Source organism: Anabrus simplex, chromosome 2 (assembly GCF_040414725.1).
Source record: "Anabrus simplex isolate iqAnaSimp1 chromosome 2, ASM4041472v1, whole genome shotgun sequence".
NCBI lineage: Eukaryota > Metazoa > Arthropoda > Insecta > Orthoptera > Tettigoniidae > Anabrus > Anabrus simplex.
In genome coordinates, this window is record NC_090266.1 from 213,132,537 (window position 1) to 213,149,641 (window position 17,105).

General features: G+C 40.3%; 1 protein-coding gene across 1 annotated transcript in view; it reads left to right on the forward strand.

The window, feature by feature from the left end:
• Window positions 1-1,686, forward strand: part of LOC136863491 (lutropin-choriogonadotropic hormone receptor) — a 207,931-nt gene extending 206,245 nt beyond the window's left edge. Inside the window, exon 8 of the mRNA XM_068225963.1 lies at window positions 859-1,686. Coding sequence (XP_068082064.1) covers window positions 859-1,585 — 727 coding nt within the window. The 3' untranslated portion in view covers window positions 1,586-1,686. The remainder of the gene's footprint in view (window positions 1-858) is intronic.
• Window positions 1,687-17,105: the final 15,419 nt, after the last annotated feature.

The following is a 17,105-nucleotide window of genomic DNA, read 5'->3' on the forward strand; positions in this document are numbered from 1 at the left end:
TTAAAACTGAGGCCTCCACTTAACACATCTTCAGCTTATCCTTGTAAGGCTTTAGTGTGCAGCAATATTCCACGAAATAAATTAAACAGTCTAGTTCTACAATCATTCCTGAAGAAATATTGTGTAAACCAAAATATCCCAGGACTAAAGAAGATTCAAACAATTAGTACTTTAGTAGTACAATCAGGGTGTATTTTCCAGATAAATGTTTGAAACCTTCGGTGCCCGTGTAATTATAATGAGGTAGGAAGGTTATTTTGACAGGCAATAGACGTAATTTTTCTCCAGAAAACATTTAAAAACTTGCAGTTATCAATTGTAATTCTTCTTCTGCAGTGTATAAAGTGAGTGAATAAAACTGGCTTATTCGTAAGTGCGTATTTATCCATTTTAATGCATTTTTTCTACATTTTAGTGCATAATCGCATGCATATTTTTATCGTTTTAGTGCATAAAGATCCGGTCCCTACGCATAACACTATCCGCAAGCTGTATGAGGGAATGAATCGTCTCATTGCTGCGTATAGGCCTACTGTCAGAAAAGAAGATCCCATCCGACTGTGTATTGTGTTTTGTGAATGTAGAACAATGCGCATCCTATGCATGAAGGTTTGCTGGTTTGTAATATGATCTATCAGCTTGTGATGCTTTCATGAAGTTTTAATTAGGGAAAAGGGTGTATCATTTTCCATGTCCATCAGTGTAATTAATATTGATAAGTGCGCCACGAAAAATAAATTACCATAAATCTGCATCACTTCATTGTATTAAATTATTACTGATAGTTTCAACAAAACATGCCATTCATAAACAAGTTCCTTTGCATAGAAAATGACTAACTCGTTATTTTGTTACCAGCATCTGCCTGCCCATGGAGAACAGTGAAAGGAGTGACCTGGTTTACCTGACTACCCTGCTGACGTTCAATGGATTGGCGTTCGTGCTGATTTGCGTCTTCTACGTGCGCATGTACTGCGCAATTCGTGGAGGACAGGATGCCGTGACCACTTTATCCCGGTCGGATATGACTGTTGCGAAGCGAATGGCTCTTCTGGTCTTCACAGACTTCGCTTGCTGGGCACCAATAGCTTTCTTTGGACTCACAGCATTGTCGGGTTATCCTCTGATTGATGTAACTCGTACCAAGATATTACTTGTCTTCTTCTACCCCTTGAATTCTTGTGCTAATCCATATCTCTATGCTCTACTGACTAAGTCATACCGTCGAGACTTCTTCATCCTGTTGAGCCGCTATGGGCTCTTCACTCAACGTGCCGCACACTATAAGGGTGCTACAGGAACTATTCCACGAGGAGGTATTGGAGGCTTTGCTGGGACCTGTGGAAACCGTGGAGTGGGAGTGATACCGGAGTTCGGAGCGCCAAGACATCGTGGCTCCCTTTTGACCACACTCACGTCCGTGGACAGCGCCAATCCCCGACCTGGCTCTCTCACAGCTGTGCCCGAGGCAGAATACAAACTTTCTGCTGTAGAGCTGGCTCCTCTAACTGGGAACAAGCACATTTCAAATCACATGCAAAGGAAGGATTTATCGGATGATCATCAAATTACGTCTGCTCTGTAAAACTATTGATCACCGGCCTGCAAGAATAAGAACCAACCTTCTATTTTCTCCACGTTTGTACCATTCATTTATGAATACCGTCATCTGTACAAAACCATCTAGTCCTAATTACCATCGAATAAAGCTGTTACATTTTTATAACCAAACCAGGTGTCATTTCTTTTCCCTCCAACCCATGTGGTTCCCTAGCTGGAGTTCAAAGTGAGCCGAAAAGAAATGTTTGGACTAATAGGGGACAAATCATAACCATGCTGCAGACTTGGCATTAGAAGTAGCGTAGTAGATCAGGGTTCACAAACAACAAGCAAATCCTACTTCTTAACTGACGTTAAACAGAGTCTTCAATATCGCCGAATTGAACTACGAATATGCGATAATTAATTCACCAAATTTCGAATAAAAAATAAATAAATAAAATGATGAAGCTCATACATGAAGAATAAATTAAAAATTATGAATTAACATTTTAAAATGAAAATACACATATCCTTGAACTATCTAGCTTTAGCCAAAATGACAACATACTTATAAATAACGCCCTATTGTGCAGTCGGTGAGTCTATCTCTTAGCTGACAGCCAGCACCTGATGAAACTATGGAACATTTCAGTTTTTAACACATTTTCAACCAAATTTAAAAATCAAACAATTAAAAAGTTTATCTCCTGGTTTTTCATCGATTATAAGGAATTAGGAGCCCTCATATTTCCTTCCATACATCAAATTCCGCATAGTTATATTAAATTTACGCAAAAATCGCAAGTATATTTCAATAGTACTTGACAATATGTGCTACAACAGAAATTAGATACTTCATGTGATACAAGAGGAATGATATATTTCGTGAAAAAGTAGCCATAAACTAAGTTAGATCAGGAATTTCTTTAGATACTACGAGACGAGGAAATGGGAAAGAATTCAAATGCAACCCCTGCAGACGGATTGGCTTTATGATTACATATATGTCGACTATCAATCGTCTCAGTTTCTGCCTGCCTTCATCTACTGAAAATGAAAACCTACAACCTGTTTTCCAGTCATTGACCGGGTCAGGGATGTAATGAATGAAGCATATATAGGCTGTTATTACGATGGGGTCGCCACTCCCAAAGTGATATATTAATGACTGATAGATGCTATGAAATGAGAATGGAGAGTGTTGCTGGAATGAAAGATGACAGGGAAAACTCGAGTACCCGGAGAAAAACCTGTCCCGCCTCCGCTTTGTCCAGTACAATACTCACATGGAGTGGCCGGGATTTGAACCACGGTATCCAGCGGTGAGGGGCCGACGCGCTGCCGTCTGAGCCACGGAGGCTCGCCTTCGTCTACTATCTGTGCAAAAGAAAGTAGTCAAAGGAACCGTTCACACGCTGCCATCTTAAAACAGGTATTGTGTAATTAATTGATGGTCATTAAACTATGCAGTATTCGACTAGTTTCTCCACCATTCTCTCATCGTATCAAGAAAGTACCATTCTCTGCGAACTCTCAACTAACCATTTTTCTGCTGTTTCACAGTCATTAATTAGGTACTTGAGCTGAGTTGAGCAATGGAAATTTCGTTTACATGTTACCCTGCTAAGAAAGGAAGGACATTTCGTGCATGTAAATAATCGGTGACAACCAGAGTGAGTACAGACAAGTTCAGTCCAGACAGATCCACACTGACGACTACACTTTCTCCAGGGTCAATTAGAGGATTTTAAGACCTTACGGAAATAAGGATGTAACCAACAAATCAGTAATTTTTCAGGAGAGAGGGAAAATATTTTCGGGTTTTATTTCATTGTATACACTCCTTGAACCAATTGCATACGCAAGTCATCTATTAAAACTTTATTTTATTGTTAAAGCTTCAGGTTATGAAAATGTGTACGAACTGGAAGAGATGCAATGGAAAATAATCTGCAAGTATGTCTTACATTTGTATATAACAGAAGCGAAATCCTCTACATGCATTTGGATCACAAATGATAGCAAATAATATTAGTGTAATAATAAAAATAACAACAATAATAAAAATGTCAAGAAAATATTTCAAAATAAAGATGTGATTTCGTCTATGGCCTTTATTTAAATGACCTATTACGCCTGCCGATGTACCAACACAACCACTGTCCACCATCTTGACTGATGTACCATCCTTACACCACGGAGGACAAAGTTCTGCCGGCTATAAACCAGCTTCAAGTTCAAATGTAAGCCGTAAGATGAAAACACAGCATAAAGGCGGGATGACATACCCACATTCTACTGAAATGTCACTTTTTAAAATTGTGTTGGTTACATCTTTATTCCGGGTTGTGGTCGTCAAACACAAGTAGGCCTGTTGTATGGATTTATATACGTAGAAGAAGAAGATGAGCCTCTTCTCCAGTTCGCAATTGTTTTAAATAATATCCAGTGTCTGTGTACAACATTCTCACTTCCAACGTAACTTGAAAACAAAACACAATAATCTGTACAACAGTACTGTAGAAATCTTTCGGCGACAATGAAGTCATTAATGGTCAATGAGAAATATTTTACTTCAATTTTAATGGAAAATGTGAAACTGAAGGTACATTTTCTGAATCCTTATATCTGCGTTTAGTCACATGATTGATGGATATCATGCGCTCACTGTATACATTCAATAAGAGATCGAAGGAAACAACACCACTTCATTTTGTCTTCAAGATAAATTTAACGATATAAAAAGCTGGATCCAGTTTGCGGAGAAAGGAGATGAAAAGATAATGTTGCATACTTTGTAATCCGCCAATGCCTTGTTCAAGGTACTAGCAAATAGCTCCAACTATACATTTAATATAATATGAATACCCTGACTCGCCGAGGGGTTAGTAAAACTCTTGGTGTATTTCATAAAAAAAGTGTGTGTTTAAGAAAGAAATTGCAGTACTCGTCGTCGTGAAGACATGGGAACAGAGTGCATGTGGAGTCATTGCTGAGGGTCAAGCTGCAGTAAATAAACCCAATGTGATATGAAAATACTAGTTTCAGTGCAATAAACGTAAGTATCTCACTAGTAATATCGTGATGATGTGATATTAAGATACATTTAAGCATGAAGAACAATATTAATCTTCACTACATGATTTAGTTTCTAACAAACATCTTCCCATGTTAGTCTTTTGAATGTAAGTATTTACGGCGCATGTAAATAAGTAAAGAGATGTGGATTCTCATGAAATAAGGTTAAAGGGTGCTCTTGGTTGCACTTTGACGTCGTGTTAATGCAAAATTGAAACCTAGGAAGTAAGCAAGAATACGAATTCAATACGTTTTGAGACATCGCAATGGATCTCTAAGGTCGATTCATCAAGAAGGTTAAAGATACTCTAACCCTGGGTTTGTTTACTTCGGGTTAATATTTTAACTCGTTCTTGCAAGTCCGGCGTTTCACAAAACTATTTCGGCAGAGGGTTAATTACATCGTATTAACCATCGTCGGAAACATCCGCCGTACCAATCAAGGAGGTTATGACTGAAAATTAGAGGTTATGAACACACTCATTGCGCCGTTCTTTTATTTCTTTCATGCGCAGTATTTGTTCTCTTCCACAGTTCCGTGGTAGCCTGTGTTATTCTTTCATAACAGGACGGATAGAGGAGATCGAAAAACTGGAGGAGTTTCCGAAGAGAAACAGAGACTCATTTTTCTACTTCGAAGGGAACATTACTCAATGAGTTAGTCTCTAGTTGTATAATGTAAGAAGACTGATAAACCACGGAAAAACATCTTCAGGGCTGCCGACAGTGGGGTTCGAACCTACTATCTCCCGAATACTGGGTACTGGTCGCACTTAAGCGACTGTAGCTATCGAGCTCGGTGCAGGAGAACTCAGTAGCATTTCCCGCGTGACAGTGCGATCTGGCAAACAACTTGAAACTGTTCTACAAAAATAATGCTATAGCTACAGATACGAAACCATTCTGCTGACGATAACTTTCGATACCCAAACGTTGTCTCCGACTGTTAAATGAAAAGACCCTGTGCCGTAAAATCTTAATGCAATCGATACATGCAGTAGAGGAGAGAGAGAGAGAGAGAGTCTCTTTCTGGTGTGTATTTAAACATCTCGAGAGTTACTTCCATGACCTACCGAGGACGAATTTATACAGTCTTTACCTCTTCAGAAATTGTTCATCAGATTTTAAAACCCATTCCTCCTTATAGCCCTACTTCTATTAGGAGCACAATTTAACACATAGATAAAGTAACTCCACATCCCACGCATGATTTAAAGGGGCCATTTTGCTTTTAGCCTCCAGTTAACCGTTTAACCGAGGTGGACGGAAGTATTAACTTAACTTAACTTTAACCCTACAATTAAAAGTAACCCTCCTTGATGAAACAGAATTAGCAGTCAAATTCTGAGTTAAAATTGTCTAACACGAGGTTAAGGTTTAATCGGGTCTATCATTTGCGTTCCAACTGCAAACTTCTGGTTATCAACTAAATGAATTGTCCCTCATCATTAAAAAGATGTAAAAAAAACAAGCAAGTCAGAGAGTAAGACAGATTAGTTGCAACGTAACATTATACAGATCCAGTGAACTCTGACCCAAACAATATCTTCCCAACAAAACTTACTAGTAGAGAGGTTGTTATTTTATGGTGAAAAAGCTCAATGTTGAGAGTGTAACTTAAGATATATACATCTCCACATTTGTGCCAGTTCCTTCTGTACCCTTGTGGTCATCTGGAATGCCGAAAAGTTCTCTTATATATAAAGAATGTTAGGGGTATACGTGCAGATATTTCTTGTAGCAATTGACAACGATGTGGCGAACCACTATACATATGTTAAGGGTATACGTGCGGATATTTCTTTTAGCAATAAAGAACGATGTGACGAACCCCTATATACAGTATCAAACCTTTAGTAATCCTCGGAAGTTCTTTTCGAGAGCAAAGGGATACAATGTTTTAGAACAGGCAATACTCCTTGTTCTTGTGAATGAATAGCTTTCCTTCGATAACAGGCAAGTTACGCGCCATCCGCGCCAAAAAGGTTTCAGTTTATGTTTAAGAGGACATGTACTACTGAAACAAATGAACGCAACCGATGCAATGCCACGGGGTGTTACGTAACATACTTGCCAAACTGGTTTTGTGTTTAAGAGCAACTGAACTACGATAACAGCTGAAGGCTACTACTACGATACGCCAAGTTACGTAACATTCTCGCTAGACTGGTTTTGTGGTTGTTAGTATTTGGTTTCCGTCTTAGGGGCCTCAGACAACCCTGGTCATCGGTTTCGGACCCTGGAGATGTATCGAATTGTCAGCATTAATAATGCTCTTTTGTTGTTACGTCCTTTAGGAGATTGGGATATCTGCGGCCATCAGCCCCATGGTCTATTGAGTATGGAAATGACCTAAAAACCTATGTCGGTGCGGGATCTGTACGAGCGTGTGATATAATCACTGGAGCGTTAGGTTGGGATGGGCGCGCCGGGACGTGAAATACGCTACGGTCCCCGTTTTACATTGTGTAAAAGTAGAAGAAAGAAGCAAAATCGCGTTGACGTGTATGTAAACAAAGTTCTTTGCGTCAACGAAAGCATACATGGAATAGATGTCCAAATGAGTAGTATTGGAATTGAATTATCGAAGCACATTGAACGTTTTGATTCAAACGAATAATGGACATATTATACAAATAAATAAATTAAACGTACCTACATTTCGTGCTTCCTGCCGGGATGAGTGGCTCAGACGGTTGAGGTGCTGGCCTTTTGACTCCAACTTCGCACGTTCGAACCTGGCCCAGTCCGGTGATATTAGGTGCTCAAATACCTCAGCCTCGTGCCAGTAGATTTCATGGCACGTAAATAGAACTCCTTCGGGAGTAAATTTTGGCACCTTAGCCTCTCCAAAAACCGTAAAAGTAGTTATTGCGACGTAAAACAGATATTATCATTATTATTACCGGTATTATTATTATTATTATGGAAGCTCTAATTAAACGGCTAAATTACTCATCATTTTACCTATAGGCACTTCCTGTCCAATAATAAGCCTTCTATTACAAATACACTGCGGCACTTTTAATAATAGTGTTATTTGCTTTACGGCCCGCTAATTACTTTTACGGTTTTCGGAGACGCCGAGGTGCCGGAATTTACTCCAGCAAGGGTTCTTTTACGTGCCAGTAAATATACGATACCTCCTGTGGATGGGGGCGCAGACGATGAATACACCTACGGTATGTCCTGCCTGCCGTAAGAAGTGCCTAAACGGGGGCGACCAAGCGATGAAGGAACTGGAACAATAAGATTGCTTGTGATTAGTACCATTAAATGAGGAACACCATGGGTCGATGTTACTTGCGATTAGAACCATTATGTGAGGAACACCATTGGTCTAAGCGTTGTCTGTGATTAGTACCATCATGTGCTCTCCACCGATGCGGGTGAGTGGGTGCGCGACATCACGGACTGGCGTCCGTGCGGGAGGATCCGCCTGGCGCCGCGCTAAATTGCGTTGGTTCCCCCGTATTCATCTCGGGTATGCGTTACCTATGAGTAGTACCACTATATGAGGAGCACCATGGGTCTGTATTGCCTGTGAGTAGTGCTTGTATGTGATCAACACCATGGGTCTGTGTCACCTGTGGGTGGCACCATAATGTGCGATACACCATGGGTCTACATTGCCTATGATTAGTACCACTATGTGAGCAACACCATGAGTATACGTGGCCTGTGATTAGTCCCACTAAGTGAGGAACACCATGAGTCTGCGTTGCTTGTGAGTACTGCCCTTATGTGAGGAGCACTATGGGTCTGTGTTACCTGCGAGTGGTGGCATTGTGTGTGACATACCATGGGTCTGCATTACCTGTGATTAGTACCACCATGCGAGGAACATCATGAGTCTACGTAACCTGTGATTAATACCACCACGCGAGGAACTCCAGGAGTCTGTTACCTGTGATTAGTACCACCATGCGAGGAACGTCATGAGTCTACGTTACCTGTGATTAGTACCACCATGCGAGGAACATCATAAGTCTACGTTACCTGTGATTAGTACCACCATGCGAGGAACATCATGAGTCTACGTTACCTGTGATTAGTACCACCACGCGAGGAACACCAGGAGTCTATTACTTGTGATTAGTACCAGCATGCGAGGAACACCATGGTACTGCTTTACCAGTGATCGGTGATTGGACCTCTTTGGACAACGAGCATCATCTCAGAACATAAGGCATTGTTAACTGAATCCACTGATTGTTTTGGATACATGATCATTTTTTCATCATCATTCGTTTCATAATTTTATAACTTAGTCAGTGGATACATTTTGAAGTTTTAATTGTCGTTTCATTTCGTTGCACCTCGCACCATTAGGGGCCTATGATCTAGCTCTTAGGCCTTTTTAAATACCAACGATCGTCGTCGTCATCATCATCATCATCATCATCATCAAATCTACAAACACGAGGCTGACGTATTCGAGCACCTTCAAATACCACTGGATTGAGCCAGGATTGAACCTGCCAACTTTGTGTCAGAAGACGAACGCCTCAACCGTTTGAGCCACTCAGCCCGGCGCGGCACTTTCATAGTAGCTCTTTATCCTTCTAGCAATTTTCAAAAGCATGCATGCAACTATGGTCTTTGAAATCTTTGGCATGAATAACAATTCCATTTAATCTACGGATAGCGTTTTCTTTTCAGAGTCCACAGTTCTTTCGTTGACCTGAAAATCTTATGAAAATAGTATAGACAACTCGCATTGTCTGTTATCAGAAATTCAACATAGACTGACACAGTATTAGCTCTGAAATGGTGCGTCCACCCACTATTCATTAACTCATATAACCATTTCCCTTCATTTTTATCAGCTAGGATCACTCAGTAATTATTTTCATTATTATTATTAATAATAACAAATACTTCGTAATTGGGAAATATCCCTGTGGCAATGTTCACTTACATTAGTGTGATAATAAGGTAAAGTTAAAACATAATTACCCAACAACAACAGCAACAAAACAAAAGTACAACAACAAAAAATAAGCAATTCCAAGGAAGGAAAATATTACAAGAAATATTACTAGTTTAACATTCGTAAGTATATCTAGTTCTTAACATTACGGTCACTGACGTCTTATAAATCACACACCATTGCACAACACTTCATTAGCATGTATGCGCTGGTACGGATATTCCGCGTCACCTACTGTTTTAATTGTCGCAGCCTGTAGTAAAGACTGAAATTCTACCGGACATAGTCCTGAAGCTTGACAATTTTAAAACTAATTATCCTTAGGTATTGTTTATGAATTACGTTATATTGTTTTTACGAGTACAAAATAGCAAGGTACAAGAGTGAATACGTCCGTAAGGATTACGTGCACTTCTCACAGAGTACCCTAGACCGGTTTCCGAGTACAGAAAGTGGTCTGGCATGTGCTCCTACCACCCGTACTTGCCCAGTGGCTAGGGGGAGGCACAGCGACATGTGCTGGCCTTCGATAACAAACAGGTTCAACAACTCCTATGCTCTGCTACTGTACTCTGCCACACGAGAGCTGTATGACATAACCAGCGTTTCCTACTACGGCCGTTCAAAACAAGTTAAAAAGTACATAGCACATGTTCTGAGATGTATGTTTCTTTACCGGCTAGCAAAATATCTCAAATATATCAAACTTTTAGTAATCCTCGGAAGTTAGTTACGAAAGCAAAGGGATGCGATATTTTTAGAATAGGTAATATGCCTTGTTCTTGTGAGTTAATGGCTTTCCTTCGTTAACAGGCAAGTTACGCGCCATCCTCGTCATACTGGTTCCTGTTTATGTTTAACAGCAAATTTACTACCGTAACAGCTGAACGTAACCGATGCAATGCCACGAGTTGTTTCGTAACATTCTTACCAAACTGGTTTTATGTTTAAGAGCAAATGAACTACGATAACAGCCGAAAGTTGCTACTACGGTATGCCATATTACGTAACATTCTCGCCAGAGTGGTTTTATGTTTGTTAGTATTTTGTTTACATCTTAGGGACTTCAGACACCCATGGCTATCGGTTTCGGGCCCTGGAGACGTATCAAATTGTCGGCGTTTATGCTGATTTCTTTGCTGTAACGTCCTTTATGATATTGGGACATATGTGGGCATTAGCCCCATGCTCTAGGGAGTATGGAAATGACCTGAAAACCTGTGTCGGTGCGGGATCAGTACGAGCGTGTGATATAATTATTCAAGCGTAAGGTTTGGATAGACGCTCCGGGACGTGAAATACGTTTCGATCCTCGTTGTTCATTCCGTAAAGGTAGAAGAAAGAAGACAAAATCGTGTTGACATGTACGTAAACAAAGTTCATGCTTTGTTTTACGTCAACGAAAGAATGCATGGGATAGGATGTCAAATGAGTAGTGTCGGAATTGAATTATCGAAGCACATAGAACGTTTTGTTTCAAACGAATAATGAACATGTTATAAAACTAAATACATTCAATGTACCTACATTTCGTGCTTCCTGCCGGGCTGAGTGGCTCAGACACTTGAGGTGTTGGACTTCTGACCCCAGCTTCACAGTTCGATCCTTGCTCAGTCCGGTGGTATTTGAAGGTGTCCAAATACGCCAGCCTCATGTCGGTAGATTTACTGGCACGTAAAAGAACTCCTGTGGGACTAAAGTCCAGCACCTCGTCATCTCCAAAAGCTGTAAAAATAGTTAGTGGGGCGTAAATCAAAATAACATTATTATTATAAGATTATTGATAAAAGTAACCGAACTCATACTACACCCATCCAGATATTAATTGAGAACCGGTGCTGGAAGTTGCCTTCACTTACTGCGCGAGGATCTTCCACAGCCCATGAGTGAGTGTTGTGCATATTACACATTCCTTGTCATGTGAAAATTGCCTCATCTGTCATGAATACACTCGAGAGAAAGTCTGGATTGCGTGCTAGATCAATTAACCAGCGACAGAAATCCATTCTTGATTAGTAATCATCACCAAACTCGATAGCTGCAGTCGCTTAAGTGCGGCCAGTATCCAGTATCCTGGAGATAGTGGGTTCGAACCCTCACTGTCAGTAGCCCTGAAGATGGTTTACCGTGGTTTTGCATTTCCACACCAGGCAAATGCTGGGTCTGTACCTTAATTAAGGCTACGATATCTTCCTTCCCGATCCTAGCCCTTTCCTGCCATTGTCGCCATAAGAACTATCTGTGTCGGTGCGGCGTAAAAAAAGGTAATCAGCTGGTGAGAGACACTGCACCCGTTGAATATGGTAAGGATGCATTCGCTCTTCATACAGTGTCCTACGCTCCGTCCAAGTTGGTACACTAACGACACGTGTGATACTACGGGTACTGCGCCCGGGATCATCGTCTACCATTGTCAGGACCTCTTCTTCCACGTCTAGGATTGCACCTGGCCTTTCAGGCCCTGTCTTTTCATAGTGTGATATAACACAACCAGTATCGCGAACACGCTGTACTACAGCAAGTAACGTTGTTGGATTCGGCACCCGTTTGTTGGGAGAACTTTCCCGATAGATTCGCGCAGCGCGACCCGTATGCTATTGTGCCTCACTATACGGTAGCAGCATATTCGTAGTTTTCATACACTGACATTATTCAAATACTTCCACTACTACTAGTACTATTGAAATTAAGGTCAGGCAGGCAGCTCATAACTTTAGTCCGGTTTTATGAGGGGGGCGGGAACACGTCTAAACACATCCCCGTCGCTGGGAACAGCAGAGCACATAATTGGCACGTGATACAGCTAGTGCTGTCACCGAACTGCTTACGTTGAATGTTCTTCCACAGTGTGATTTAATTATCATGAATTTTTGGGAGAACTACTCGCCGTATGCAGAAACAACCCCGACCTCATTTCTGCATTTCATTATAATGCACAACATAGCGCAAACACAGAACTTATTGGACGTCCGGTTCGTCTGCTAAACATCTCTAAATACTGAACCCATAATTCTACGGTGAGAAAATTTTTTATTTGTCTCAAATATTTATTTGGTATTCAGAAACTACTGTATGTTTGAGGGCAGCCATTTTGCGCTCCCAAGAGCCCGATGTTGCGTGGGGAGGTTCTTCCTTTCCGGCGAGCTCGTGAATTGCCGGGACACCTCGGCGGGGCTCGAGTGCCCGACAATTCTTTAAATTAATGGAATTCTGCACAACGAGGGATTTTGACAATGTAGTAAATAATGAAATAAATAAGCAAAATTATTCATACACCCTCCGTGAAGGTAGAGACACCAGGGAAAATTTTAAGTGCAGTTAAGCCCAAGTACATGGTAGCGTGAGACCAGCAAACTAGCTACACGTGCCAAGGTCATGGGCAGAAGAAAACGCGCGAAACGCACGGGCAGAAACAATTTATTTCTCCTGTTGTGAGTGTAGGAAAATTATAAAATTAACATCGAACATAAGTGCAAGTCTGTCCGGAGTTCTGGGACAAGTCTTATCAAAATTGGTCTATTAGAAGCAAATTTGGCAGATTTCACAACCAAGCCTCATAGAGGGGATAGCGTCCTTCCGGAAATTATAAAAGAAACCCCCCACCGTAGATTTTTCAGTGTCGATCTGGAACTTGAAGCCGCGGGAGCTTGTGCCCGTCGTCATTAGAAATTCGCGCCAGATTGACCGACAATAATTCAATACATGTTCGTGGCTAAGGTCCATATACTTAGTTAAGAAGAAAAGTGATTGGAGGAGTTCTGAACGTTTGCAGACGAATTGGGAAGGTGTAGGCTGGTTGAAAAATACACAGCAGATTTTATTTTTATCATTTCCTGTACTCTTGTAAGTGAAGAAGGTCTGGGGGAAGCGATTCAAAATAGTTCTACTCCCTTATCGGCCGAACACCTGTTCTTATTGAAACAACGGGGAGAGAAACCACTCTGGGAAACGCATCAGACAGTTATAGTCGACTGCAGAACTAGGGAAGTTCGTGGTGCAAGTTACAGAGAAAGTGCATTATTTATATGGTAATTTTAATCTCGTGTGTGTGAAGGGTAGTGTTTGGATGAGTGAGTTTTTGAAAATGAAAATGTTATCTGTGAAAATGAGTGGCTAAGTACGAGGTTGCTGGTGATGATGTAATCAGAATGCTGAGAATGTCACCAATGTGCAGGTCTGTCTATTTTATATTATGTTGTAGTTAGTTAGTTAGTTACTGTCTGTCCTAAACAAAATTTCCAGATGATTGTCGGGTGATATTCGTAATTATCAGGCGAAAGGCGTTGTAAATTTTTGGTCAGCGTGTGGAAATTTCAGTGTGTAAAGTTCATGTCAAGAACGGTAAATGCGACGCTTAAAATTTTGTGTTGAGATGAGATATCATTCAAAGTGCGGATTTGTGAACGTTATAAGTGTAAATTTGTCGTGGCGAATATCGTAATTTCAGGTGTCAGTTGCATTCAGAAATGTTGGTCAATAATAATAATAATAATAATAATAATAATAATAATAATAATAATAATAATAATAATAATAATAATAATAATAATAATAATAATGATAATGTTTACCGCGGGATAAGGAAATTCCTCTCTGTTAAATTACATTTAACCAGTTATTTTTACAAGGATCGTAAGCATATTTAGATAATGTCAATAAAATTTGTTAGAGTCACAGTCGTTAATGGGAAGGAAATTTTGAGACATCGTGTATACTTGAATTGCGAAAGGTCGATGTGTGCTCTTGGATTCTTGAGGCTCGAGAGTCTTAATAATAGTAAAGTAAAAGATGTGTTTAATAATGGTTGTCGTTTTCACCAGGGGATCGATGTATGAAAAAGGATCTTGAAGGAAAAGGAATTGAGAGCGATGAATTGATATGTATGTGGAGACGAGATAGATGGAAGTAATACCGCTGGAAAGCGAGGAGAAAGAGTGTTGAGACAAGCTGTATTATTGTAGAGGAAGTATTTAGGAACAGGCTGTGTGAGGCAGGCTGTATTGTTTTCCGCAATCAATCCGAATTTGAGATGACTATGATGTGAAGCATTGTGAAATTTATAGAAAGATTCCAAGTGAAAACGACTCTTGTAAAATGTTAAAGGCTGGGTAGTACACATCCAGTGATCTATGTTACGTAAAGCCCGCATGGATGATAAGATAATGAACGATCTTCAGGATCAAAGAGCACTTTGGACACACGGTTGGGTTATATTTAATTTGTTCACTGGAGAGGTCATGGATAAGATGGTTGGAATTGATGATAGGCGATCTGAGAATTTCGAATGCGGTGGTGATGATTATTATTTTGAAGGCATCCACTAAAAGGGTACACGTGTGTTGGGAATTTTCATTTGCTTCCCTAACACGTCAGTGCACAGGCTGAGATTGTGTTCGAGGTGGAGAACCGTTCGTCACGTCTATTTATGTTTGAGTTCACATATTATAAGGAGGTAGACACTTACTGTATTTTTCGAGAGGCAGACACTTGCTGTATTTCGACTTGCATTCATTTGATAATAGAGACGTGGGTTCCGTCGTGCGTATTTTGTCTGACCAAATTTAGTGTTGAATATCAGAGTTTGTTTGATATTGCTGTTCGCCTGATATGTTAAGGGAGGCGTAGTACGACCCACTTTGACGCCCGACGATAGGATTAGGACGTCAGATGTTATTCTTGGAGTCACTGATGATGAGACGTCCTAGGTCACGCCCGACGATAGATTTAGGACGTCACGTGTTTATTCTTGGAGTCACTGATGATGAGACGTCCTAGGTCACGCCCGACGATAGAATTTGGAAGGCATCATGTATATAATGATTAGGTTTAGGGTGTACAGATTTCAAGTGAGCCCGACGATAGGTCTGGGATGGTAGCTGTACACACTCAAGTCTCGGTTTAGATGTTTTTCTTTTGTTTGTTCTTTTGTGGAAGTGGCCTGGAGGAAGGTAGCTGTTACAGTACGATATGAGTTATTGTAGAGGGTCTATGCGAAGCTCTCATTGAGATAACGGGACTGCTATCAGACGAGTTGAGGGCTGTCCAAGTGTGGGACATCGACCCGATCTAGATTAAATATTTTTACTGTGTTTCTTCGTGCGTGCTAAGCGTTAATGACTTCGAGATGTTAATTTATTTTTACGGACTTTATTGTTTCCTCGTCTTGACGTCCGTTTTCGTTGATAGTGTGCATATTGACACTCTGTGTTTTAGAATGAGACTTGAGTTGCGAATGCGGTTTCGATTCGTCAGCCAGTATTTTATATTATTTTCATCTTGTCGTATTTTCATTCTTAGTCATAGTTAGAGTAAGTAAGTAATCACTTTACCAGTAGTGTGTTGGGACAGACAGTAAATAGAGAGATCTGTACTGGTAGCATTGTTTTTCAAGGGAAAGAATTCCTTAAAATTGTAGTAAATTTTAGCGTGGACTGGTAAATTTATTAAGCATAATAAACCCATTTCTAACCTGAAAATCGGTTCAATAATAATATTTTCAAGTGACTTTTCACTTTTTGATTAACTTCAGTGTTTGGCATTTCTTCTAAATGCATGATTAGTAAGTGTTTCCTGCATTTCGCAGTTTTGTTCCTTTAGAACGACTTAACGTAAGATCCTCCCGGATCATGTTGTTGTTGGTTCCTTCCGAACAGCTGTTTGGGGTGATGCACGTTTAGCATCGGGATTACCTTATCACTTAAGGGTGTCATGAATGACAAATACATGGTGGAATTTTACTTCAATTGTGAATGATGCCATTAACTTGTAGAGAACACCATGCTTTCCCATAATATTTCGCAACCTATCCAAAGCAACTGATAGTCAGTTTGGTTCGATTAAGGGTCCCTTCGGCGGATGTTCCGTATCCGTGAAGGGTATTTGACTGGTGGATAACCTTAATTAAGAGAAAATCAGGCGTTCTACTTGTTGAAAGTCAGATTTTCCACGGATCGTGTGGATTAACTCTCAGTTCTTGTTTGGAATAATAGGTGCCCGGGTTTTCAGGTCTTCCCTTTTTCAGTTTTTCAGTTTCGCTGTCCACTAACATATTAGCTTCTCCGAAGCAACTCTTCGATATTGGAAGAAACGAAGTGACGTTATGTAATGTGACTGTGTTTGGAACTTTTCAAAATCAATAATTAAATTCTTTTATATTTTTGTGGCAAGAATGCATATTAAATTAACGATGTTATCGTGCTCTTTCAGTTTAATAAAAGTTAGTAAGCACATTTTTGCTCCCCATTTCAAGTAGTTAGGCTTTCTTCTGAACCCCATCGTTTGGTTAAGATCGTGACCGAATTTCTTCCCGCAACGACCCAAGATTTAAGAGTTCTAAATTGTTCTACTGTAGCAGCCGTGGCCGACCAACGATGGAATGGTAAGTTCAAGGGTTCAGTAGAAGTGACGCACCAACTGTGGGGCTTAATGTCACGATAACGATGAGGAGCCCAAAGTCACGATAACGATACGATGCCACGATAACGATAATGAAATTATCCATTGAAAATTAATGTTAGAAAAATATAAAATAATGTTGAGGCCTAAGCCACAT